The 27,122-nt window shown below is 39.4% G+C and overlaps 1 protein-coding gene across 1 annotated transcript in view; it reads right to left on the reverse strand.

Moving 5' to 3' along the window:
- The window catches only part of LDLRAD4 (low density lipoprotein receptor class A domain containing 4), a 239,603-nt gene that overhangs the window by 133,798 nt on the left and 78,683 nt on the right, over window positions 1-27,122 (reverse strand). Inside the window, exon 3 of the mRNA XM_032121422.1 lies at window positions 14,466-14,606. Coding sequence (XP_031977313.1) covers window positions 14,466-14,606 — 141 coding nt within the window. The remainder of the gene's footprint in view (window positions 1-14,465; window positions 14,607-27,122) is intronic.

Raw genomic sequence — 27,122 nt, forward strand, 5'->3', positions numbered from 1 at the left:
AGCAAAGCATAAATGTAATGTCTTGACCACTTGTCGCTATTACAAAATCCTATGGCATTTTTCCCTTGTGTATTAGTCTTGCAATGGGGATAATTACATTCTGTCTGCTTAAATCCTTAGCTTAAATAGCTACTATGATCACATATAGAACACATTTGTGTGCCTAGCTCCTACTTAAATGACTTAACTGCCGTTGAAATCAGAAACAAATACACCTTTTGACTGTGGCTTACATATGACATAATTAAAGAAAATAATTTCTATAAAAAGCCTATGAAGTCTGCAGTTTACTAATGCAGTTTTTCTATTTAGCTAAAAAAACCCCAAAACAACACATTCCCTGTAATAACCAGCTATCCACCTAGTTAAAAATATGCTATAAAGACTGTGATTGCTCTTTTTCAGGCAGAGACCACCAGTGTAATGAAAACATGCTCTGCGAGCAAGATTTTGATATTGAAATAATACTTCACCTTCTTCACTAGAAAGGCCAAAAATTAGAAATATTTTTAAAAAATAAAATCTAACTGATATGCTTCAAAGCATGAAGTTCAGCTAGCCCTGCAGAATGGAGAAAGAAACCCTATTTATTATTACTATCATTGAATCCAGCTCAGTATATTGAAAAGTACTGCAAAATTTTGTATCTGTGGGTGCAGTTCACTGGAATCCATTTTTATTGTCCATAAACAATTTTGTACACAATTATTAGCTTGACAAACGATGTCTTTAAAGAATCCATAGCAGAAAGTGTGGCCAAGTATATAACTGAAGTGTTCCAGGCAATATGGAGAAACAGTTGTGCTCACATAGAAATTAGGCTCTCCAACAGAGATCTCTAAAGCCCCATTTGTACTTGAAAGACATGTCTCTTGTTTCACTTTATTCTTTGCTAGCCAACAAATATCTCATCTGTATTCTGCAAAATACACCTTTCAACTGTGGGAGGAAAAACAATGTTTTATCCTTCTGTGGGGAGGGAAGATAAGCAGGGGGAGAAGGGGAGGAGGGAAAGAGGGATTATTTCCCCAGTTACCTGGAAGATTAGAAGCACTCTTCTAATTCACAGGCTTTTTCACATGGATAAAGAAGGAAGTTGTTCCAGGAAAGCGTGAGAAACATTTTACAAATGCAGAAACTGGATCAGAGAAAAATCACCTCTGCATTTATGTTCTGGCATCAAATTCAGAGTCGGTCTTTCTGATCTACAGATGTGCCTTTTACCTGGAATACAGCACAGTATAGAGCAGTAGATAATTTATAACCCCAGTGTGGCAACACCAATTGTGCTGTCTGCTACTGCCTGTACCTATAATGATGTGCAGGACTGAAATGCATCACAGATCTGGACTTCACAAAAGAAAGAAGTCTGTTCTAAGAATATATGCTCATGGGTGTGCATGCATGCATGCATGCTTTTTTTAGGATGTATAGCAATTGGAAATACTAATACTTTGAATCAAAATTCTTAGAGATAATACAGCAAAATGCAAACTTTAGATAAATAGGAATATTTTTCCTAAGGATACGCTTGTCATACAGGTAAAATTATCATGTAATTCCCCCAGCTATGGCAGCTCAGAAATTGGCTTCTCTTTGCTGACTTGTCACTGAACGAGGTACAGTGAGAATCACCAAGGGGGTAGTTTAAAGTTGAGATGGCACACACTGGGTTCATTAGTATGACAAGAAGCAAAATGGATGAGTCAGATTTCCTCTCCAGTGTTAACCCAAATGCTGGCCCTTCAAGGGTACAGAAAGCTGATGGCCCTATACTTACAGCAATCTACACCAAGAAATTAATCTGTTGCAACAAGGAAGTTCTAGATACATCACTTTCAAAACAATTTTAATTGAAGCAGTTCCTTATGGTACTGTGTAGCAATTGAGACAAGTGTGAAAACCAGATGCAGGACTGCACTCAAGCAATCTCACAAACACCAACGTTATTCAACATTCCAAGCACTAATTAGCAGGTGGATGGTATCTGAGTAATAGCTGGCTGGTGCATATATGACCACACATCTGTTTCCCACCTCTCTGCCTCACTCTGCATGTTCACAGCCTATACACATTTCTCTCTGAAAGTCCTAATTAATGGAGAGCTCGTGTTGCAATAGGCAAAGAAACTGTTATCACCTCCTGCAAGAAGAGAAGATGTACAAGTGCTGTCCACTACTGTTGGGTATTTACATATGAAGTTCAGTACATCATGTTTAAGGAGTAGACATTTCCGAAGGTCTGGTTGACTGGTTAGCTACATGAGTTGAATCGACAGAAGGGCTGCAGAAAACTTCAAAGAATCAAACACCAATCCATATTGCAACACATTTAATTCTAATCTTTGCTTGCTTAAACTGGCTTCCTTTGCAATTCCCTAGCAAACTCTTCCCGTCAGCATGCTCTCCTGTGCTGGAGATGTGCTCAACACCCCTCCCAGGGCTACAGCATAGTATGCAATAGGTAATCCAGCACGGGCTGGCAGAGATACCACAGTTTTCACTTGTTGAGCAACTCAGTGTACCAGCCTCACTAGTTAACCACCTTCTATGAAAGACATATACAAGACAGTCCAGATTTCTGCCTTGTAAGATATGACAGAGGGTTGTTGCATGCAATATCAGTAATTACTTAAGCCAGGGAAACTGCACATAAGGACTTTGATCACAGCTACCATGAGCTGTATTACAAGCCACTTACTATGGGCTTCAGTTTCACGCCACACTTAGGAACCCATGTGCAGTCTTCCTGGATAAGGATGTTCAGTTCTCCAGAAGAATGAGAAAATGTCCTCCCAAGCTCTCAACATGATCTTGTAGCTAGAAATTAACGGAATGCCTGAAACTTCAGCCTCATACATTTCTTAACTACTACCCTCTGCACAGATTACACACAAGTGGACTCAGTGTTGAGAGGCTTCCTTTCTTCGAGTATTGCTAAATCCTGGCCTCAAAAGCATTGCATGGTAATGAGGTACACAACCTAAAGACAGAAAGGGTGAAAAAATTTCTTTTGTATCAGCTTTGGACTGTATGGAGTGATCTTCTAATCTTACCACACAACCTAAGTGCCTGAGCCACCTCTGTTCCACATCCATAGCTCTGTGTACCTTTTTATTTCCCCATCCTTTACCTAGACTCAAAAGCAAACGATTCCAAACTTTTTGGGCTCTATACATATCCAGGTCTGTTCACAGCTTCTCTCATTTTTCCTATGTTTTCTACACACACAGTATGCTTCTCTGCTGCAGCAACACAGCATTCTAAATAAAGGTTACATGTTGATTTATGTAGCAGCATCATAACATTTCACATCCTATTTTTATTGACTCAAAATACTTTATCTGACCACAACTTAATTCTCTAAAGAGGTCTTCATTCAGTCTTTCATAGTGATGCTTTTTAGTGGTCCTTTTCCTTAAATTACACAATTAATTAGGACCTAATAAAATGTATTAATACTTTGCCCTTCAGTATGAATTACTTGCATTAATCAAGATTGAATTTCATCCATCATTCTGTTGACTGCTGACCTCATTTGATTAAATCCTTCCAAAGTTCTTTTCCAAACTTCACTAGCACAACACCAGGCATCATTACATTGCATTACATTCACCACGTTTTAGGATACTCTGCTTCAATTGTGAAATTATAGTTGACTGCTGAAACTCTCTCCTCTTGTCTCTACTCACACTTTAATGCAAATTATGTATCCACTTCTTATGTACCTACTTAGAAACTATCTAGCATATCAGTTTCCTTGTTGACATACAAGTGAAAAATCAAATATACTTGTATTAATATTGGATGGTACGTGTATTAACGTGTACATTAATGTACAACACAAAGCACATACTTTCAGGTTTTTTTTAATTCTCTCTGCCAGTTTATAACTGCACTTTTTTCCAGAGCATAATACCCATTTCCTGAGATTATTACAGCTTAACATCCCTTTTCATGTTTTTCAGCCACATAAAAATTTCATCTTCTTTTATTATTTGCAAAGCAGAAGAACATCATTATCTCCATTTTTTAAATAAGGAAATTAAGAAAGAAAACAAAGAATTATCTCATCAGGATTGCATAGGAAGTTGGTGGCAGAGACGTCAAGCAAACTTGGAACTGATGGCAAGACCTATTCACTAATTGACAAATCTTCCGTTCCTCACATAATTTCAGTCCTTCCTTTAGCTTTGTAACATCAGTGAAATTTATTTTCTTTGCACATTATTGAAGATGTTTGTCAAAAGGGGACATGGCTTGAAACCTGTGTTCCATAGCGCAGCAAATTTATTTGCTGGAGGAGCACCACCAGCCCCAAATACTCAGGGCCAAGTTGACTGATCACCTACATTGTAACAGCCTATCAAAAGTGACAGGTATTCACAGTGAGAGCTGCAGCTTATTACAAACAAAAGCCACATGCACTTTTCCTGCTGCTAATTAAAACAAACAACCCAGTACCTTTGTTAGGGAGAGTCAAAAAAAAAGGAGAGGTTTGCAACGTAAATGATCACCATCAGTGTCTAGCAAATCTCTGACAGGTACAAAAGGTAATTTCTTCAGGAATATCCAAATCTGCTGGAAGTAAGTCAAGATCATTTCCTATTGAAAGAGCTGAAAGGTTCCACGAGATAGCAGTATCATTCTTGGCATTAGCTGCAAAGCACTGAACACAAAGGAAGAGCATGACCATGTGAAATGCCATGAGGTTGGTGGTTAGGCTGAGGCACTGGAGTGGAATACAGGCCATTGTGACTGTTCTCCAGGAGACTATTGACTCTTCTCTGGAAAAGACAGGGATTTGAGCTTTATGTCAGACCATGGCTCTACAGATTCTTAAAGCAAATGGTTTATTTGCTGGCCAGATGAGCTCCATTTTGAAACCAACAACAATAAAACTATCTGAAATTTAGTAGGAGATGTGGAGCGTGAACTATCCAAGAACTGGAACACCAATCCCCATCACCAAACAGAGCGGTACACCGATTCTTACAGAACCCCTATTTGAATAAAGATAGCCCTAGCCCAACCAGCCTTAGTCATACCAATCTGTTTATACATTTGTTATCTTAGACCACAGAAAAGAACATTCTAACTCTTAGTAAAATATCAAAGAAAGGAAGATTGTTTTGGAGGACTGTACTGCCAAGAACACAATAACATCACCATCAGCCCCCCCACGTTTGTTATTGCATTCAGCACAAGTGCTGGATGAACATCTGCACTGTAAAAATTAAGCCCATTAGCTCCTTCAGCTTGTTAGCATATTTTAATACTGTGATCACAGCTTTCTATTTCTATCAAGGTGCTACTAGGTGTCAGACTCAGTATTCACGTAGTGCGTCACTATTATCTCTACCCCCCCGATCCTTCATGTGTCTTGCTTTCATGAAACTACCACAGTGGTGCTGAACAGAAGGAATGAAGGAGAAAACTGAGAAGGAAGGAAGAAGCTATCAGTGTAGCAATACTGCTGGAAAGATAAGTAGACCTGTGATCTTATCATGTATGGTTGGACAATGCTGTGTTCGATACATCTCTAGCCCCTTGGACTGTATCGTTAAGTTAGAAAAGTCATCTAACACACAAAACGCAATTGATTTAACAACTCACTGTCCTGATCTGTTTTCTGTTAGCTCCTAACAGTAACTCAGTTGGTTCCACTGTCTCATTTATGTCTAAGTAGAATGTGAAATACTGGTTTAGTCTTGATTTTAAGCCTTAACCTGTAATTAAAACAACAGTTGTTTTTAAACAAAGATAGAAATACCAATTTGTATTTTCATAGAAGCTGAGTATAGATATTTCTATATTGCTGGTATTTTACTTAACTCTAACCAGTCTGTATTCACTCCTTAGGTTTGCATACAACATGCATGTATGTAAAACAAAAATAAGCACAAGTCTGCTCTAAGATACACACGTACTCCCACGGTATCTGATGCCTGTGTGCTAACACAGTCACAGGTGACAACTGTGTTTTCTACGTGCAGTAAGCTTTGTGAGTGCATTTGTTTTCTTAAACAGCCAAGACAAATTTAAGCCTGCAAGGTGAATTTGGTTCACCATTAAATATAAAGCTGTCACACAGTCCACAAATCCTGACTAAAAAACCCACAACATCACTCAGAAAAAAACAGTAGACTTGGAGAAATTAAAAATCCCTGTTCCTCACAAAGTAAGTGAAAAGACCCAGGCAAATAGTCTTTCCAGCTGACACGAATTCAGCACCTTCTAGCTCATGTCCTACATTCAGAATGCCTCAACATGAAAAGTATGTGCTGCATATAGAAGAGCCAACGGTGCCCACACATCTACTGGTTAGTGAAGGGTTGGTGGATCTTCGCTCATTCTCACACTTCTGAAATGAGGCGTTTTCTCTTTAACCCAATTCCTGCCCTTTCTAAATGCTAAATTCTCTCCAGAGGACATAAACCCCATGCTCTCTGTGCAAAGCAGTGCAGCATTCCTCCAAGGAATCAGGTTTACTGGGAAAAGCAGAACTATTTATCTAATTTGCTTTTACCCTTTCACTCAGCATCTGCAGCTGACTAGTGCTAGATTTGATACTGAGCTAGCTGGGCCTTTGATCTGACCCAGGAGAGCTGTTCTTATGTAGTAATTTAACTAGCCGACATTATTCCAACAAAGCCCCATGACTTAAGCCAAACTGGACTTGGTTATCAAAATGGTATATTACATTGTACCAGCCTGGGTTCAGTACAAAAGAACCCAAGCCCATGGATGGTTCCGAGAGACCCACTCTGATGCTTCACCCTTCTGTTTCAATTTGCTATTACAAAAAGTGACAGATAATGAGATTTTCAGAATTAGGGAAAAAGGGGAAAGTAACTGCTAGTTCTTAATTCTCAAACTCTTATGTATTCAGGGAAATGTCTATTAGCATATACTTTAGAGAGGCAGGGACTAAGGCAAAGAAACGTTAAGCCAGTCAATGATAAGCCACCACTGAACAGAGCCACTTGTACATCCCTCTGCTTTTGCACAGGCACGAGAGTTTGCACAGTTGAGCTGAGAACAGAATCAAGGACATGACACCGGCCAAAACAAAGTGGACGTTTCCAAGAGCTCATCGGAACTAGACCAGTCTCCACCCCAGCTCCTATGTGCCTGCACAAACACTTGCACAGGAGCAAGTGAGGGAGCAACCACAACAGGCAACAGTGGCTTGAGCCAGTCTCAAGCACTCGCAAAACTGTGAAGAGCATAAGGGTTTCTCAGGCTTTCCAGTCTGAGAAAAATAGCTACACACTAATGACCAAAGCAACGTGCTTTGGTTAAACACTACATGATATGGAAAAACATCATTTCACTCACAATACAGACAACTATAGAGATCACCGAGAAGCATGGATTTCTTTGAGCATGAGCATGATGCTGTATGTTAATCTACACAGAAACTTCAGATAGAAAAATTTCAGTGTGCGTGTCTTCATACCAGAACTTACAAGCAAACTCACAATTCCCCTTCAGTTGTTATTTTAAAGCAGAAGTAGAAGATGAGCCTGCTTAAGAAAAATTAAGGTGGTTCATTTCATCAGGGAGATGAAGTGGTTTTGGAAATAAATGGTCAGAAACACATCTGCAGAATGAAAAGCAATCAAACATCACAGTCTGCAGCATTCTTAGAGAAGGAAGGTGATCTAGTCTGATTTTATGTCCCTTTCTTGTGAGGATTTTTTAAAACATTTTTTATTAAACCCTCACAAAACATTTTAAACTATAAGAAAATATAAATTATCTTCATACTGCCTAAGCACCTGAACAGCTTCCAGTGCTGTACAGAAGAAATAGTTCCCAATGGCTCCTCCAGGCTTACAGCAGCCAAGTGCAAACAGTACAATGCAGTGCTCCTCCTAATGAGTATTTACCAGCAATAACCAACATGAATTGAATGAATGATGGTGAAAGTTGTGGCTGTAAAATTCACACAGCAGGATTTCAGAACTGCACCTAAAACTTACAGAGATTTAGCTATGCTGTGTCCTAGTGCACAGTACAGTGTGACCCCTGCAAATGAAAATGTAGTGAGGAAGGGCAGCACTGGACAATATTTACTAATGTGGGCTGAAAAGAAAAGTAGCAAAAGTTGCTCAGTTACATTCTATATGATTTCTGATGTCATGTTCAAGCACCTGTTAGGTGTGTGTGAAATAAGGTCTGAAAACAATTGTCTCACAGTTTATTCTCTTCCTCTGTCCAAGGGGAGGATCTTGCCTGTGGTATGAGACTGCACCGTGGTTTTCATACTTGAGTTTTACGCCCGTATTGATGAAATGTTTATGCTACTGTGCACTTCTGGTAGAGAAACGGTGTGTACAAAGGGTGCCCTCAGAGTCTGTGGGAGGTCATTTCCCTGCCTCACATGGGTCCAGGAAGAGCTCTGGTGTCTTGAGGGGGCCAAGTATAGCTGTAAGATACAAAGTCCCATTGTGCCTGGTAGTACTGCTCTGAGATTTCCAACCTGAAGATTAATCACTTTCTAAGATACATAAAAATCAGTCTTTGAATGAAGATTTTATTACACAGCACACTTGGAGCACTTCAAATTCCCTTCTGCATCTGTAAGAAATCAGTAGCCAAAAAAGGGAACAGGAGCAAGCACACGGATTACCCAACATAATCATAGTGAGCAGTAACGTTTAGTATTGGATGAAGTTTCCTGGAAGTTAGCAGGAATTGAAGGAAGGATGAATGAAAAGTGTATGAAGAGCAAACACAAACAGATGTAAGGAACATTTTTTCTAGATCTTGATTACATGTGATACAACTGACTTACATACTTTGAGAATTCATAAAATAGCATTTCAGAGCTACTGAGATTCCCACATTTTCATCTGCACAGTATTGTGAGTTTTTCTTTCTTTTCTCATTAACCGTAAATATATGATTAATGTTCAGCTGGAGACTTTGTGAAATGGAAATTCCTTACCAGGAGCCAAGTTCAGCCCTGTTTGTAAGCAGATGCAAATACCTAATTTTGTACCAGCACATTTCATGGTTGTTATTGGCCACATACATGTGTCTGGCTTGTCCATGTCACTCATAGCATAAGGCTCCAGAGGAAGAATAGGTGAACTCTAGCATTACTGAATTCCATTGCAGTGTTGTTAGAGCATTCATGGGACCAGGATTCCATTTCATTTATTAAAAGCCAGGGAATAAAGTATTTTTTAAAATATGTACAAAATATTAAGAAAAAAATATACAAAAGTCACTTTAATGTTTTGTTTCTTTTTCAAATTTTCAAGATCATGTTAATTGCTAACATTCCATAATGTGCTTTAAAAAAATGCAAAGATTAAATTATTTCAAAACAAAGCACAGAACCTGATTATAGCACTTCAAGAAATGACTCCACTATAGGCTGAAAGCCAACTGGATTTTCTAAATAAAAACAGCTATCTAGTATTTAGTTACATATACACAGAACTAAAATCCAGTGTGCTATGGTTTATTCTGTAATCTGAACCCCAGAGAACTTCCTGCGTTTTAAATAAGTTAGCATATGTATCAAATCGAGTTTTTGTTAAAACTCCACTGGTCAAAAAATACTTATCGCTCCATCTACAGTAGAAACTTCCTTTTCATTAATTGTGCTTAGTGACAGAGAAGGGACAAGTAACAGCATGAGAGATCACTAAATAGCACAAGATCTGCCCTAGGCTATAGGTCTCACCTGGTTACCACAGCTTCTCCTTTCCAAAGGCAGCCTCATGTGACCTCAACAGCCGGGGACATAGGGAGCCCCGGGTAGGGAAACAGGTGAATCCTTCTGAACAAGTGGCCAAATAAAGAAAACATAAGCCAGTAAGTAAGTATTTTCCAGCATATACTGTGACTAAAGCAACTGATAAATACAGGTGACTGCGTAGTTTTTTAAAGCGTGTGCTTTATGGCCAGATGATGACTCTCCCAATCCACCCCCTCCCGCGATCTATACTCCCAGCTAAATCACCCCAGAGTCCCTGGGCAGATGCAGCTGAAATCAATACTGTCGTTACAACATCCCTCTCCTTTCCCCCCTCAAAGCCCCATAATAGCCAAGTTTCAGCTAAGCTCGGTATTGACCGGCTCCCAGCACCGCCGGGCAGGATCAGCCCGGATCGCTATCTGGTGAGAGGGGAGCACGTCCTGACTTTCCCCAGTCACTTAAGCCGGCGTCTCACTGCTTGTCCTTAGAGACCACAGCTCCACTCAGGCAGAGAGCGTCTAGACAGTATTCATGATCCATCTGTCTGGCACAGCCAGGCTGATGACAAACTCTATTAGAGCCGAAACAATTTTTTTTTTTCTGCTCTTCCCTCCTCCCATCTCCCTTTTCCTCCGAGAAGCAGTAATCTGACACTGAAAATTACTATCATTGTTGCAATGCTCAAAATAGCAGTGCCAGACTTTCATTAACATCAACGCTAGACTGCTAAATATTTAAAGAAATGGATAAATTTCACCTGAAGTGGGACAGCCCGGCACACATGAAAGCAGAAGCACAATCAAAATGTAAATCTAAGCGGTTGTTTTTATCTGCACAAATTCGGTGTCACAGTCAGAGGGGGATGCCAAAGGTCTCTTTAAACAAAATATTTTCCTTTGATTGAGCTTTTTGTTTTTAAAACAGAATCATTCTCCAACCCCCTGCAGATCCCTACAAAGCTCAGAGCTGACAGCAGTAGGTGGGGGTGGTGAAAGGGAGAGCTATATATTTGATTTGTTTGGGTTTTTTTACCTTGCAGAGGAAAATGAACTCCTACAGCAAACTCTTCTATGCCAAAACAGCCATGACACATCACCTCCATCAATGCTGACAGCTTGAAATTTGATGTAGACATAATTTGCACATGACAAGAAGGATTTGTTCTCACTTATTTTATTCTTCTGCAAATTCTCAAGCATGTCAATATTTGTGTTTGAAATGCCCACAAACACATACATATCACAGAAAAGTCAACTACCTGTAATGTTTTCCACCAAACAATTAAAAAACCTAAAATCTCCACCACCGCAACCCTTCTCAGTAAGACATAACTTGGACGCTGCAGTCTGCAGACAACAGACTACACTTCCCATTTCAAAATCTAATTTACTTTTAGCAGGACAAGGCAGGCTGATCGTTTGTTGTGAAACAAAGGGAAATGCTCAAACAAATGAACTGTGTCCTTCTAGAGGTAGGCACATTGTTCTTTGGAGTCCAAATTCTCCAGGTCACATGAAGTGGCAAGCTGCTACCAAGGCCAAGTTTGCAATGTTTAAAATCCTACTCTTTGCTTTATTTTTCTTATCACGGCTTTGTGCTGCTAAATACACCTGTGACCTCCAAGTAGTCTTAAAAGAACAGTCATCTCCATTATCTCAATCAATAAGTCTTTACAGCTGATGAAAACAAAAACAAGTAGCCCTACTGAAAGCTGACGTGGGCTATGCAAAAGGCAACCTGCAGGGAGAGATGCAGTAGCACTGGGGTGTCCTCACCGAGGAGGGGAGGTGTGCTTCAACATGCATCATCAAATCTGCATCCCAGTGTAAACCAAGCAAACTGTTACTTTAACATGTTCAACTTCAATGCCTTAGCATGTATTTTGACCAAGTTGCTGGACTGCAGCTTGTGTCATCTAAAATCAGACTCTAACACACCTTGGATTTTCCCAGCTGCCCTCCTATTTCTCTGTGCTACACAGAGTGAATTGCCCACGCAGCAGCATAAGGCAGACCTACCTATAAGTCAGCAAAGGAAAATTAATATAACCAAAGGGCTGCAGAGATACACATTTTGTTTTCCTTCACACACGTGAGACACTGAGTTCAGTAGCAACATTTTTACAAAGACATGTAATGATAGCGCAAGGGGGAATGGCCTGAAAGGGAATAGGTTTAGATCAGGTAGTAGGAAGAAATCTTTTACTGTGAGAGTGGTAAGACACTGGAAAAGGTTGCCGTGAGCAACTGTGGGTGCCTCATCCATAGGAGCGTTCAAGGCCAGGTTGGATGGGGCTTTAAAGCAACCTGTTCCAGTGGAAGGTGTCCCTGCCCACAGCAGGGGGATTGGAACTAGATGATCTTCAGGGTCCCTTCCAACCCCAACCATTCTATGATTTAAAAGACTGAATTAACAATTAGCACACTGGAGCCATATAAGAATGGCAAGGAGAGAGGAACACCAGATCTGGGAGATGTGAACTCCACCAACATAGGAATATCTGTGTTAAGGAAGGATCTCTTATAATCACGAGATCCAGGGAGCAGGTCACCCACAAAAAAAAATCTTTCTATGCCATTGCCCATGGAACTTAACTACACTGAATGAGAAGCTCCAACAAGACATTCTGAGTTTGGCTGCTGGCAAGAACACAAATGAGAAATGCTTCAGCAGCTGGGGAATATGGGCTACCACTATTATGGCACATACTGCTTAAATAAACTAAGGTAGAACTTGCGTATGAAAATTTATTTATTTAGACATTGTTTGGGGGCAGTCTGTGTATAACTCTGAAATAAGATTAATATTTTTTCCATCACAGAAGGATAGAAGGTTTGAATACAGCATGAGAAAGGCATTCTTTAAACAAACAGCAGAGGGGAAGGCATACTGTTGTAGTGACAATGTGCTGTAGGTAAAGATAAGGACAGTCCCAGGGAGAAACAGGACACCATGCTTGAATGTAGACCAGCACAAACTAATAAGTGGCTCCTTTCAACACTTTCCTTCCCATTCATCAACTGCACACAAACAAGAAGATGCAAGAACAGAGCTGATATGCAACGCTGACCAGAAAGAAATACCTGGTTTAAGATTCCTCAAGTGATTGTTTTTTTTTAATAGGAATTTTCTTCTTATTGAGCTGTATTACTGTCTTGTTACTAATTAGAGGGCAATGAATGTATGTACTTCTGTGTTGAAAGGCAGCTTGCTCAGCTGGGACATTTCAAGAGCATACACTCTGGTGTACTCTGGTAGGGATCCCTATTAAAATCATTGAGCAAAAGCAAGCACACATTTCTTAATTCAATGTGTCATCCCTCTAAGGCCTGGGGACCTCACTTCAGCAAGTACTCTAAAAACATTTTTTCAAAGCTGGAATAAGCCAACACAACTAACTGACATGTCCATAACAGTGTTGTTTCCTATTACCAACTGGCACTGATTTCTATCATGTAGTAGTCTGTTTAATGGACAGAACATGATAAATACAATTTAAATACAGTTTATGGTTGTATTACTTTTCTGTCTGTCTCTGACATTTTTTTTCTAAAGCCAAGGTTATGGGCAAACATGTGACCTTTTGGTTTGGACACATCACCAAAGCCTATGTCTTGTCCTCGGACTCGGGAGAGAGTTCCACTCAAAACCAAACAAATTAAAAAAAAAAAAAAAAAAAAAAAAAAAAAATAGCCTAAAAGAACATATAGGTCATTATTATTTCAAAGCCACTGAAATCACTGCAGAGGTACCAAAGTAATACAAAGCACAAGATTTAAACGATTTAGAGTATAGCACTTAGGAACATGTTCACTTAGAGGTTAGAGGGTAGAAGAGGACAGGTGTATAACCAACACCTGACTTCATCCTCTGTCCTGCTTATAGCCCCATTCATTAATCACAAAAATTACAGTTACATGCTGCTCATAATTGCTATTACTAATAAAATCATAACAAAACAGATAATCCTAAGACATAGTCACAATCAGAAGTTAAATAGAATACTGAGGGATGTCAGTATGGGCAGAACCAAACCATTTGGAAAGCAGAAGTAACATAACACGACTTCTATTGTACCTGTATCTCAGCAACCTTATCGGAAATTTTATCCCCCATCCAGAAAGCTGAATTGTGATTTAAAAATAAATTATTGCAGAACAAACAAAAGCAAAAGCAGAGTTTGATATCAGTGTACATCACTGAGGGCAAAGCACTAAGAAAGCAATTCTAGTGATAAACTCTGGCACTATGTGTGCAATGTTTATGTACCAAAGAATAGCAACTAAAGCTACTTTAAATACATACCTACGAAGGTCAGTAACCTACCAAATGATGCTGATCTCAGCACCAATAAACCTAATAGGAATGATGAATAGAAAGATTATAATTTTCTTGATAGTCTTATTAGCATATAAAGATTCTTACACAGAGCATAGAATATTTTGTAGCATCTAGGAAAACAAATATTTAATTACACTTTCTCAGAGGCCCCATATGATCCATATGATTATAACCTCAATGTCCGTAGGACAAACTCCCTTTGAATAACTACAAATGTCCATGTTTAGAATCCTGGGGAAAATGTGTCACACATCCCTTCTAGTTTAGAGAAAAGTAGTATTTACTTCCTCTGTCTCATACTCCCTTGATCTCATACTGCAGACCAAGTTTCCAAAAAGACTGATTTCTGAGGTAAACAGACATATCTGACATACATACATGGATGCACACAAGGAGCCAATACTCACAGCTAAAGATGCCTGGAGGTGGATGCTCTGTTACAAGCAGGCAGTTCTCTTCATCACTGTTATCCCCACAGTCGTTCTGTTGGTTACAAATCAGTGAACCAAGATACAAGCATTTACCACTGGCGCAGGTGAATTTGCACTCTGAAAGGCAAAAAAGAAACCAAATCAAAAATTTGTGAGAAAATTGATGCCTACCCTTCTTCAGGGCTAAAATGACAATATATTTCAAGTAGATGCTGTAATGGTGGATAGCTCTTTGGCATTTCAACACCAAAACAAACAATATTGTACTTACAGCATTGCGCATATAAATATATATGTGACACATTCCTGATCACCAGAATGAAACCACTAGAAAACCAGATTTGCCATCTGGGAAAATTCACCTTTTTTAATAATAAGCAGTATTTTTTGCAGTTCATGTTGATTATAGCTCACTTCGGACAAAGACCACGTTCTCATACATGTTTGTGTGGCACCTTGCATATTTGGGGCAAGACAGCACTATTAATAAAAATAATAATTGTCCCACATTAAAAAAAGTCTTGCATCAGCTGTAAGGCAACAGAATAGTTTGTAACCAGGAACAATCCTGTCCAGACACAGACAATTATTCCTTAACTACCTTCCCAAAGCCAATTTGTCAGTCTCCCACCAAATTACAATCAAGCAGTTGGTGTCTGCACATCAAAATCCCACATGCTAGTGTTCTCTAAAAGTTAATAAACTTCTAAAACTCCTATAAGGTGTCTGAATGCTAAATGCAGGCATACTGTAGTTTTTACATTTTGTTTTTACCAAAAAAAAAGAGAACAGTTTCCCCTAAATATGATTCTGTCATGAGAACAATGCCTATGAGACCAAGTATACTTTATAGCAAGTACTGGAGATGTAATTATGGAATGTTCACAAAAACATACACACAATTATAAAAAGCTTTCTCACTAGGCTTGTTACAAAGTTAAATACACTACACATATAGAACAGAGAACACATTATATCTAGACAAATTAAAATTTAATGATTACACTACCAGCATGTTGACAAATTCTGGTGATTGTCATTCACAAGCAGAGGCAAACCAGACGGAATTAGAAACACTCACAAGTAGTTTATTAAAGGAGTGCCATTTCCCTGAACCCTGGGCTTCCCTAAGGCTGCAGTATGGGTTAGCTGATTCTGCTTCTGAGAGATGATTTCTGATCCTTCCCAGCAAAGAGACAGAATTTGTTCATCTTCAACAGTATCAGCAAAAGACTTTGCTTTAATCTCAACTTACTCTGAACTGAGACAACAGGACCTCCAATTCTAAAAAGTCCCTAAATCAGTTACTGAGGTGGGACTCTTACTCTCGTGTGTTTGTTGTGTAAAGCAAGAGTGGTAATAGCAAAGGAGAGGAAAAAGAAATTGAGAAAGGGAGCAAATTAATTTTCATTTTTCATTTGCTTTATAGATAAAGCAATTTGCAGACTTCACTCCAAACACTTTCCAAGAGTATTAATGATATTTTGGTACACGTACCAGCAAGAACCTGCTGCAACAAAAATTTGTATGCATCAATATGTGTAACATATAAAATGTTACTTAGGAATATAGACAGAAGGCATGATATGCAAGGAGAACAAGCATTTCCTGTGGGGAAAAAAATGGGATCTATTTCACTTGGTGAAAGTGCACTTATAAAATTAGTATTTGCCTAAATGAGGTCCTGAAGTTTAGGCTTTTTCAGTCCAACCCTGCAGTCCCTGACCTACTAAAATTGTAGAATAAAATACTGTACAAACAAATTATTCTGTTTGTTACCCTGTCCTTCTCTGCTACAACAAAGAACTGAAGAGGCATTGAAGGGCTTAGATTTTTTTTTGAGTATAGACTATTAAAAAAATCATAACCAAATGAAGTAAGCCTTTGAAACCCCTGGAATTGAAAAGGTCATTAACAATTACTTTTGGAAAGGAGGCTCAGTATTAGCAATCTGATAATTACAGTGCTTTAGGACTCTCTCCGCAATTTCATGAAGAAATTGGAACAAGAAATGAACAAAGCTGTCTTAGAAGTTGCCTTGACAGGACTCAAACTTTCCAGATATCTTAAATGAAGACTATAACACAGCATTAAATTAGAGTGGTAAAGAACATAATGCTTCTATATTAGAAAGAATCAATCACCATATTGCTTCCAGTTAGAATATGTGGCATGCTACATTGGCTAACCATTTACTGCTCTCCTGTGCTTTTGTGTTGAGTCCTAATGTAATGCTTTCCATGCTTCCCTCATGGCTGATATGAAATGCTCAAGCAAGATGTCAAGTCAAAAGCAGTTAAAGATAAGAACCAGATTATTCCTAGACAGAGCATTACACTTTTTGTAGCTGTATTAAAGTTCTGGGGTTTAACTAACATTATCATAAGGTGACTAACCAGAAGAAAGAATTTTTGATTTAAGGTGTGGGGGTTTTTTGTCATAGGTAACAGACCACATTGAAATTTGGAATCAAAAAGAAGACTCAATCAACTTTTCTTGTAAAATACTATGGCTACTTCCTCATTCCCTCACACACATGAAAATTGCCATTGTGAAGGCGCATTAAAAAAAAGTCATCAGCCCTCTTGTCCCCTTTTTGATGTGCCCACATTAACTGGAAGGTTGCTCAAAATACCACAGGAATTCTGTGTTGATTTGAAAATGGGACGTGTTGTCAAAAATCATGTTGCCTTCTGGTCTCCCACCAAATCTATTTGCCAAGGAAGCAGTCATCCTCTACTGGGCCTGGCTGGGATAGAGTTAAGTTCCTTCACAAGAGACTCTGTGGTGGCTCTTTGGATTTATGGTCCAAATAGCCAGTGCTGGACAGTGCTGTAGGACAGTGTTGATGTCACACCAATGTTTTGGCTAATGCTGAGCAGTGCCTGCATAGCGTTGAGGCTTCTTCTTTTTCTCACACGTGCATGTGCAAAAGTAAGGTCTAAATCTAACAAAATGTAATATCAAATGGAGGATACAAAATTGCAAAACTTAGTCCGCATAATTCACATTCTGGTGAAGTCTCAGGGAAATACTTGAAGGAAAAATGGATTGTAGGAACAGAATAAATTAATTAAACAGATTATTTAATGAATGTACAGATACTTCTGAACATAGAATATACTTAGGATCTGGTATTTGCAACTTGTGAACAAAAATTCAGTACTTTAATTAGTTTGCTTAGTGAATGCATTTAAACGGTGTGTGCTTTTACTAAAACTAGCAAAGAACCCTTCCTTGTAAAGCAAGATGGATCAAAGTCAGGTTGACGGGGGTAGTAGAAAGCAAATATTAGAGTATTGTGAAACTGAAACAAACCTGCAGAGGTCTGTACCAAAATACAAGCAGTGACCTCAAAACACACTGGCCAGGGAATCCAGACCAGTCCAGACTAGATCAATAAGTCTAATGACACACCAGAGAGCCCTTTTCAGTACAAAGTCTTGTACTTGGCCTGTCTAGACAAGACAGGAGGAAAAGATCCTGTTCTGAAAACAAGCCAGCATGATCCTTCTTTCATGAATAATGTTCCAAAGCTAGACAGTTTCCCTTTCCATTTTCAAGTGGCAATTAGTGAAACATCAGTGGGTTGGTCAGCAAGGCTCTGACTAGAGCTAAACCTGAAGCAAGATGACAGCTACTGGAGGTTGAAAAATATCAACCCTTCTTATAATTATGTTTTACTATGTTCATAATTATGTCTGGAGCATAATTTTAAAAACTATCTTTATGATACAGTGGTTCTTCAACATAAAATTTTAATGAACATACTTCCAGGTAGAACTTGACTGTCTTGAAAAAAAAGGAATACTAAGAATACTGTTATGAACATTTCCCATTTTTAGAAACTGAGTGCTAGTAGTACAAATAAGTATATTGCACACATGTTCAAGGTAGATGCTTCTATGCATAAAACTCTCTACAATTAATACCAATTAATATACAACTGCATTTCAAATAGTTTCAAATAGTTAATTGAAGGTTATGTTTCTGTTGCTACAGCAAAGTATGGATTTGCCTCATGATACAAAAAACCTACCCTGATCAGATTTTTTGCTGTTAAATGCAAGATCTGATGTATTGGGTAGGCTTATTTTATACTTTCTCTGCCTAGCCAACATGATAATTTTATCCTTGCATTCAACTTAATTCTTTTAGACTTCATTTACACCTGACTTCATCCATATGAACAGCATTCCCATTGTTTTGTCATCCCACTTACCGTAGGGCATTTTTAATTATAGCTAAGTGCTGTTTGTTCTTCTAATGTAAGCCCATCCACAGGCCAAGGAAAAAAAGCAACGAAGTGTCATATTGAAAAAATATGGTGGTTTAGGCCACTGTTATGATGCATGTCACAGCTACTTATTTAACAGGTCTGAGATGATTATCTGACCCAGGGGCAGAATTGTCTTCCATCCATTCAAATAAAAAATAAAAACCCATATACGCAGCCAGTGATTTCAAACTGTTGTGACTAGACTGCAGTAACACGGTCCAAATGCACAAAATGAAATCCTAAGTGATGTCTGGGACTTAACTGGAGCGGAAAGGCACTCTCCCAAAATCCAACAGACTGGCAGCTGCCCGGGCAGCTCAGCCAGCAGAGGGTGATCAAATACCCTACTGAAGTCATGCAAGGGGAAGGTAAGAATCTCTTTGCCTCCAGGTGGGCCGATCTAGACCTCCAGAATAAAGGCCTAATTTCTAATTTCTTATACAGAGATGCCATTTTAAGTACATCATCATACTTCTTCATACTCCTGCTCATATTGCAGCTCATAACAGCCTGAAAGAAAATGTGTTTAAAGGGCATCATCACCTGTTATAAGGATAATAACAGGCAGAAGCAGTAAATTGGGGAGGGTGGGAGGAACCACACTTCACTAGAGATTAAAGAAATATAAACCACAAATACCAGAGTCAGTACAATAAAACCCTGTTCAGCCTCTCATAAACATCTGTCTGTGTATTATTTTTAATATTGTAGATTGTAGCTTTATAATGGGAAGTAAATCATAAATAGGAGACATGCACACAAGGAGCATGTTTATTTGGGAAAAAGCTTGGTTAATAAGGAAGATGGCAGGCTGCCATGTGATCTAATAAACCTCCACTGGAGCAGGGAAGGGAGGGATAAATAGGTCTCTACAAAACAAAAAAGCACTTCACGAAAAGAATGCCAAGCAGAATATCAACAGAAATGAAAGCGGATCAGCTTATGCAGGGTAAGAAGCAGAGCTGTAAGCCACAGTCAGAGGCCTGTCCTCAGTGCCCACGGCCTCATGCGGGACCAAGAAGCGAGGCTGCTCTCGGAGCCACGCAACGTGGAGACAGAGACCTTCTCTGCCCAGGGGAGATTACAGCCTTAAAACCAGGCTGATTGAAAGAAGATTGCTACTGGTTCACAACCAGTCTCATTTGCTCTTACAGTGCCCCATGCTCGCTTGCTTATCCAGCAATTATCTTTTCATCCACTTCTTAAGGCAAAGCCTGTAGCTATGCCCTTTAACAAGTTACTATTTATGTCAGTAGCTAAAAGAAGCAAACACAGTATTCTTGCACACAGGTAGCAAAATCCACTGCTCAGTTCACCAGTTTGGGGCATTAGGACATTTCACCAAGCTTCCCTTAATTAACAGCCTGAATGAAATTACCCCAGACATCATGGGGGCAACCGAAAGAGCTCCTTTAATTTTGAGATTGGCCAGTGAGGTTAGTTTTTCCCTATGATCTTTCTTCACCATATATATTTCTCTGGTGTGAAAAGAAAGAGAAAAATCTCTTCCTCAGGGCCATTGGGGCATTAAAAAAAGAGTTTTCATCAACACTGGGAACTAAATTCAGGAGACTCACTATCACTGAGCCACCATCCTGCCCACACAGCAAGTCTCCTCAGCTTCACACTGGGGACCAGCAGCAACCCTGAGCATGTCTCCTCAGGTACGAGACAACAGCTCCCACCACAGCACTCATCACTAATGGACAAGCCTCTCCGAGGTGATCTCAAAGACTGTCAGGCTCACTCAAATTGCCAGTTTTGCCAGCACAGAGAAAGGCCAATAAAGGAAAACCTCTTCTATTGCCACCTTCATAAATGATTTGTTCTATTTATCACTTACCTTCCCATAAAACAGCAAGGCAGTATAAGTACGGGTTTCCATTTTCTGCTCTTCTACCCATTTGCTTTTCCTGGCCTGGCAATGCCCAAAGAGAACTGGAATGCCAGGACTTCTCAACAAAAGTCAAGAACTGTGTCTCCTTCTCCTCATTCACGTGAAGATCCTTCACACCCCCACTAAAGCACCCTGACACCTTCTCCAGCCACGAAGCTTCTGCAGAAACATCTTTCCAGCAGCGTGTGCCTGGTGCTCCCCAGCACAGGGACTTGTGCCCGTGCCAACAACTCAACAAAGTCACAGTCTTGACACTGACCCGGGGATTCACTTGGTTCAGAGCCCACAGAGAGAAGGACACAGCACCATGGCAGACCCTCACTCCATCTTATGGGAAGAAACGATTTGTGAGGAGGGATGAGTTTCCAGGAGCCATCGGAGGGCCTTGTGTCTGCACTGACAAACCCCACAGGAGCCCCTCTGCTCCCATATATTTCTATACATACTAGTAAATTTTTCCAAGACAAGTATGGGGAAGGGGGGAAAGAGCACTGGTGACTCAACTAATAACACTCTCATTTTCAGTAGAAAAATTACATAAGGAGACGATTAAAGATACGTTTAGCGCGTACCTTATAATTTTTGTCAAGCAAAATGTCATTATCATGGGCAAGTGCAGGTAAGAAGGGTATGTGCAAATGAGATCTTTTTAACGTCTCATTCTCCTTAATCATAATTCAAAGAATTCTTGAATTATGGTAAATATTTTAAAATTATCTTAGTTGGTGTTCATCTTAAGAAATCTTTAATAATCACAAGCAGTGCCACTTACCAGGTTTGTAGAGTACTGCATATGTAGAGGAATATAAAATTTAAAAATCACATTACTGTAGCAGTTCCTTGTTTTTTCTTTGGAATATTGTTTACTTAACAAACAGCTCAAGACAAGACCATTTTAGCAGGCAAAATCATAACCTTTGAATCCAGAGAAATACAAACTAAACCATGTCCCTTCACAGATGCCTTGCTAAGTTTTGACTGCAAGCCCAGATAAGGACACAACAGTTACTGCAACACCCAAGGGTTATCTGGGGTTGGGGAATATGGGTTGATTGGTGGGGAAAAGTACTGTCTTTATGTTTTCTGATGTTAAATTAGGTCAGATTAAGACTGTGACCCCTGTAGGGCAGGAACTGTTTTAAGCTAGTTCTCCTAGGAGTTACTGAACTACAGAACAAATACCATTCTCATCTGAAATGGTGTAATGGTACTGAAGCAAGAAAGGGTCAGATAATAGACCCAAGAATTCGACTTTTCACAAAAGCAATGTATAATGCAGGTAAGAGTATACTGTGTTTCAGGCGGCTGTTCAGATGTCAGCCTAATACTGATGACAGTACTTTCTTTTTCATACATCTTCCTGAGCACAATGTGCAGAAAATATAAGAGAAATTAATGTATTTACTATGTGTCAGGATGCAGGACAGTTATGGAGCTTCCACTGCAACGTGAGTTCCAGATTTCAATGGACAACAGCGTTCTTGTTTCATTTCTCAATGGCATTTAAATTGTGCAATGCACACTAATGTGAGTAGTGAAAAGTCTGTTATCATCTGGATCATGTTCTCTGATCCACACCTGCAAAGATTTGCATGTTCCTGCAGTAAATACCTTGTCACTGTTAGATTTTGTACTTTAAGAGCAATTTCACCTAAAGTCCAATTATCTAAGAAGTGCCTAACTCAGTTCACTGTGCCTCAGTGTTCACATAAAAAATATTATTAAATAATACCTAGCTTACGGGGAAACAGATTGCTCTCAGTGGTTTGCACCATACAGCATAGACAAAGTTTTTACAAACTAGTACTGTCTTGTATTAATTGTTACTAAACTCTTCCCTCCTTATTCATCTCCATCTAAAAAAATGAGTCACACATTCTATTCACCTTAGTATCTTTGCCAGAAGGCTGGGGGTTTTGGGGTAAGCCTTTTAAACAAAATAAACAAAATAATTCCTTTCTACCTTTCTTCAATTCTTCCTTTCTAACAGCTTCCACAAACACTTCCTCTCAGGTATGTGTTGCACTGCAAATGTATACAGAGTCCCACATATATACATTTCCAACTAGTGGAGCTGGTGGTCATTTGGTTTGACTAATATTTTCCACTACAAACACCTTGGAGAATCCCTTCCATATTCGCTGCATGCAGCAGGTCTGTGATGTTGAGCTGGAAGAACACCCACAGCCTACAGAAGTGCCTCTTCTATGTCCCAAGAAATTCTCTTCTGCTTTTATGGAAATAAAAACTGTTTTAAAAAAAGCAGTTATCTTCCCATTGTCTGCATCAGGGGAGTCTCTGGCAGCCCTCCCAAATAACTAAAAGGCACAGACACTGCAAGGCTCCAGCAATACCACTGGCAGAGCAGCAGCCCAAGCCATACTGGGACAGCAGGGGAAGAGGCAGATTAACTGCGGTGGGGGAAGGAGGGGAGCTCTGCTTCCCCCCACTTGCACACAAGATTTTCATTTCACTTCCAGGTACTGCCAAGTACAGCCATTACTACAACCACCAGGTGCTCCTCTTCTGTCCACAAGTGCTCCCAACACCAAATGCATGAGACAGACAGGCACAAAGAAGAAATGTGAACACAGAGCCAGTATTTTTTGCATTGAGAATGCCTCATTTAGAAATCTAAGCAGCATAGTTTCAATAAAGATTATTTCAAACTACAATTACACGATTTTTTTTAAGCATCAGCAACATATTTGACCATGTAGCAGGTATTTAACCAAGATTATGTAACTATTTCCATGGCCAAAGTGCTTACAAAACAGACTGTGCAGAAAACACTGACACGGGCATCCCCAAGAAATCTCTACCACTTAGATCTTTCTGTTGTTGCAACAGTATCATTTAAAAATGGACAGTGTGTTTAGGACAGTGCATTTCAGGCTGTGAACATGAACATACTACTAACAAGATGCTCGATGGTGCTGAGTCTATGCTTGCACTATGCATTATCTTGGGAAACTTTATGGTAGAGAAAACCAAAGCAAATTACTTCCCTTTCCCAATCCACACTCAACTTTACAGATATACTGAGTGTTTAAGTGAAAAAGTACCTAAGAAGTAGGCACAAGCCTAACACAATGCAAAACTTGAATATAAACAGAGCCTCTAGTTCATAAGCTCAAGCCACAATGACACTGCATGTGAGAACCAACAAAAACAAGGCAGAGCACCGTGTCCCCATAAGTGAGTGCTTTTGGCTGGCACTGCTGCCCAGGGCCAGCTGGCTGGGGCATGGCACAGCCTTCCTCTGACATCAGCTGCAGTTCACATCCATGTGCAGCCGCTCCTCCAGAAAGAGACAGAGAAACAAAGGAGGTTTTTGACAGGTCTGCTTGAATCAGAGGGACCATCTGACCCAAGCTAAGTGCTGGGGTGGTGAGGATGAAAAGACTAGAGTGGGGCATTGAGGGAGGACTGATGGTGCCTGGGTGTCCAGGTGTGATGGTAAGGGCTTGTCTTCACAGATCACATCTAGATATCTGACTTGGGTGAAGCCACACAGCCTGGCACCCTCCTGGCAAAGCTGGCTTTGAGAAGTTAACCATGCTTGTCCTTTCCTAAACACAGCTTTGCAAAAGGAGATCAGTCTAGTGGCCACCTGGTGTGCACTGCACCAACACACCTGAGCAGTGCCCCCCTGCCAGGCACACATCCAGTGACCTGAGCTTGAGGTACCACTGATGGTTGAAGCTGGCTTTTCTGACAAAATCTGCTTTGCGTTTGAGATCCAAGTAGCACTCAATCTACAAACCACACCCCAAAACCCTGACACATTACCTCATGCCTACAGCTGCTCTGGACATGATTTCTGTCTGTGGTTTATCTTAATACACCAGACTGGAAACTACTGTGGCTGACATACAGATCAGTCATGCCAGCCTTGAGACAGCAACGTCTGTCAGAGAGGCAGTGTAGGCAGCCAACAGCAAAAACCATTTCAGACATCTAATTTAAACCTGCCACTGTATATCTGTCAAAAGCCTCACAGAATTTTTTGGGTGGGCACAAGAGAGGGGACTAGGATAAATCTCCAGTTACAGCTCAAGCTATCAGTGTATCGATGACAAGTTAAAGCACATTAAAAATTGTACAAATGATGTGCTGAACAGCGAGAACCTCCCAAAATCCTGCCAGCCATGAAAGGAATAAACAGCCAGAGCATTGGAAACTCAAAAGCAACTAATTGTGTTTTAGGCAAGCTGGTTTGCACCAGCTTATTATTAATAATCTGTTCAAAGATGGTGATAATTTTCTGCATTTTTATAAGTCAAGATAATTGAATGGAGGTCAATTTCATAGCACTGGTCCCTCCTCAGAATACTTCAAATAGGAAGCTCATAGTAAAGCAAAAATCCAGTTAATACACCATGCTGCTCATTTTCAAGCAAAAACAAGGGAACAAAGCTTTTGTTAGAGCTTCCTAATAACCCTCTAATTTAGGGTCCTTATGCTTAAAAAAATTTTGAGACACTAAGAAACACCATCTAAATAGATTCATTTTCCTTGTCACTAGGTTGTATTTCTTTAAAACACATCTTACTATTGAATGTTACATTAACATACAGAAAATACTTCTCCAGAGAAGAAATCAGTCTAAAATCCAGGATGCAGATGAAGAATACTTTATAATTTGCAGGCACTGTGTTCAGATAAATGAATATAAAAAGAATGATCCTCAAGAAAGAAAGCAGAAGTCCAACAGCTACCAATACTAGGTAAGGAGCAATCTAGCACACAAATCTTTGGAAATCAAATTCAAAGGTGGGTGAAATTCTACAGCAGTGTAATATAGGACTCCCTGATTTTTTTCTTAGCCCAGTTCTCAGCTACTTACTGAGACATAACAAAGGCTACAATTAAATTAACACTGTGAAGACATTAGTACATTCTAATGTTTGTGCATCTAATCTGTTGTTTGTAAGGTCTGATCTGAGATGTGGCTTCCAGTGTGCAAAGATCATCTATCCTATGCAATATTAAACAAAAAGCATTCACCTGAAGTACTTCAGCAACATCTTAAACAAACCTTTTGTACTTTGTGTTACAGTGAATTAGGAACAAACTACCTAGAGAAGTTGTAATTAACAACACTGGAGAAATAACTGAAATATGTCTTTTTATACTTCATGGAGTAACTGTCTTTGAGTTGACAGTAAATTATTTAAAGGTGCTTTCCTACCTAAGAGACAGAAGCAGTGATTGCAGGACAACAAATCCTGATAAAAGGTCATTTGAAAGAGTAGGAAGTCCCCTTCATAATGGATCAGGGTTATAAAAAATGTAAGAAAAATTTCCTTAAATGACCTATGTGTAAGGTGATTTTGTGAAGTTTACCTATTTTAAACAACAAACACACACTTTAATACTTATTGATATATGGTATGCAGTCATCAAAGCCTTCAAAATGGGATTAACCATTTTAAAAAGATGAGCATGTTTGTAACAGATATGCATGTATAACAGTAAAAACTTACAGTCTTCAGAACATATTGCTGTTGTTAAACTCATAGCTGAAATGGCAGCATGTTTGAGAGAAGGATACAGTTTGGGTTTAGAGTTCCAAGTATGACCTCACACACTCAGTTTTATTTTTGTCAAAGCTTAAAATATTGAATGAAAAAACCTTATTCTGCAAGCACATACTAAGCAGACCATTAATAAAAGAAAAATTAGGTTCTCTTGTGACTAAAACATCAACATTCACATGATGTCACACGGCAGAGTACCTGACTACTCTTCTTCAAAGGCAAAATTCTGGCAGAGCTGCTGGTAGCTGAGATGGATGCCGTTTGCTTTGAGGAACACTGTTCCTCAATGCTATTCCTCAGGATGCTATTTTTGATTTCCATGGCAATTTCTTGGGAATACAGCTGTAGGGTGTTGTTTTTTGAAAAACTTAAATAACTAAGTTAGGGCAAACATCCTAAATGCCAGGTGTTTGAGAGACACTCACAAAAGAATAGCTGAAGAAAAGAATTCACTCTATTTCAGATTTCCGAATAGAACATTAGGGTCTTTCAGAGAATCACCAGCCTACAGCTTTCTAGAAGCGTAATTCCATCAGACAAAAACTGGGTAAAAATTAATTCTATTTGATGACATCAATGATGGAAGGAATTCACATACCTAGCCTGTCTACAAAGCTAGCATTAAAACTGTAAGCATCAAAGAAATGGGCAGTGGATATGGAAGGCTAGGCATCTGTCTAATAATACACTGATGTTTAGTAGCTCTGTCTCATTTTGACATTTTGGGGGCTAATCACATGTATTTTAATGATAACTCACTTCACTGCATTCAACTCCTAAACATGTATTTTAAATAACTTGCTCACTATTTTCTTTGACACTAAAGGTGACCTATATATATTAAGATTGTGGAAAGATACTGTGAATATAGAGAGAGAGGTATAGGAACATGGAAAAGGAAGACTAAAAAAAGA

Source organism: Corvus moneduloides, chromosome 1, assembly GCF_009650955.1.
Source record: "Corvus moneduloides isolate bCorMon1 chromosome 1, bCorMon1.pri, whole genome shotgun sequence".
Classification (NCBI taxonomy): domain Eukaryota; kingdom Metazoa; phylum Chordata; class Aves; order Passeriformes; family Corvidae; genus Corvus; species Corvus moneduloides.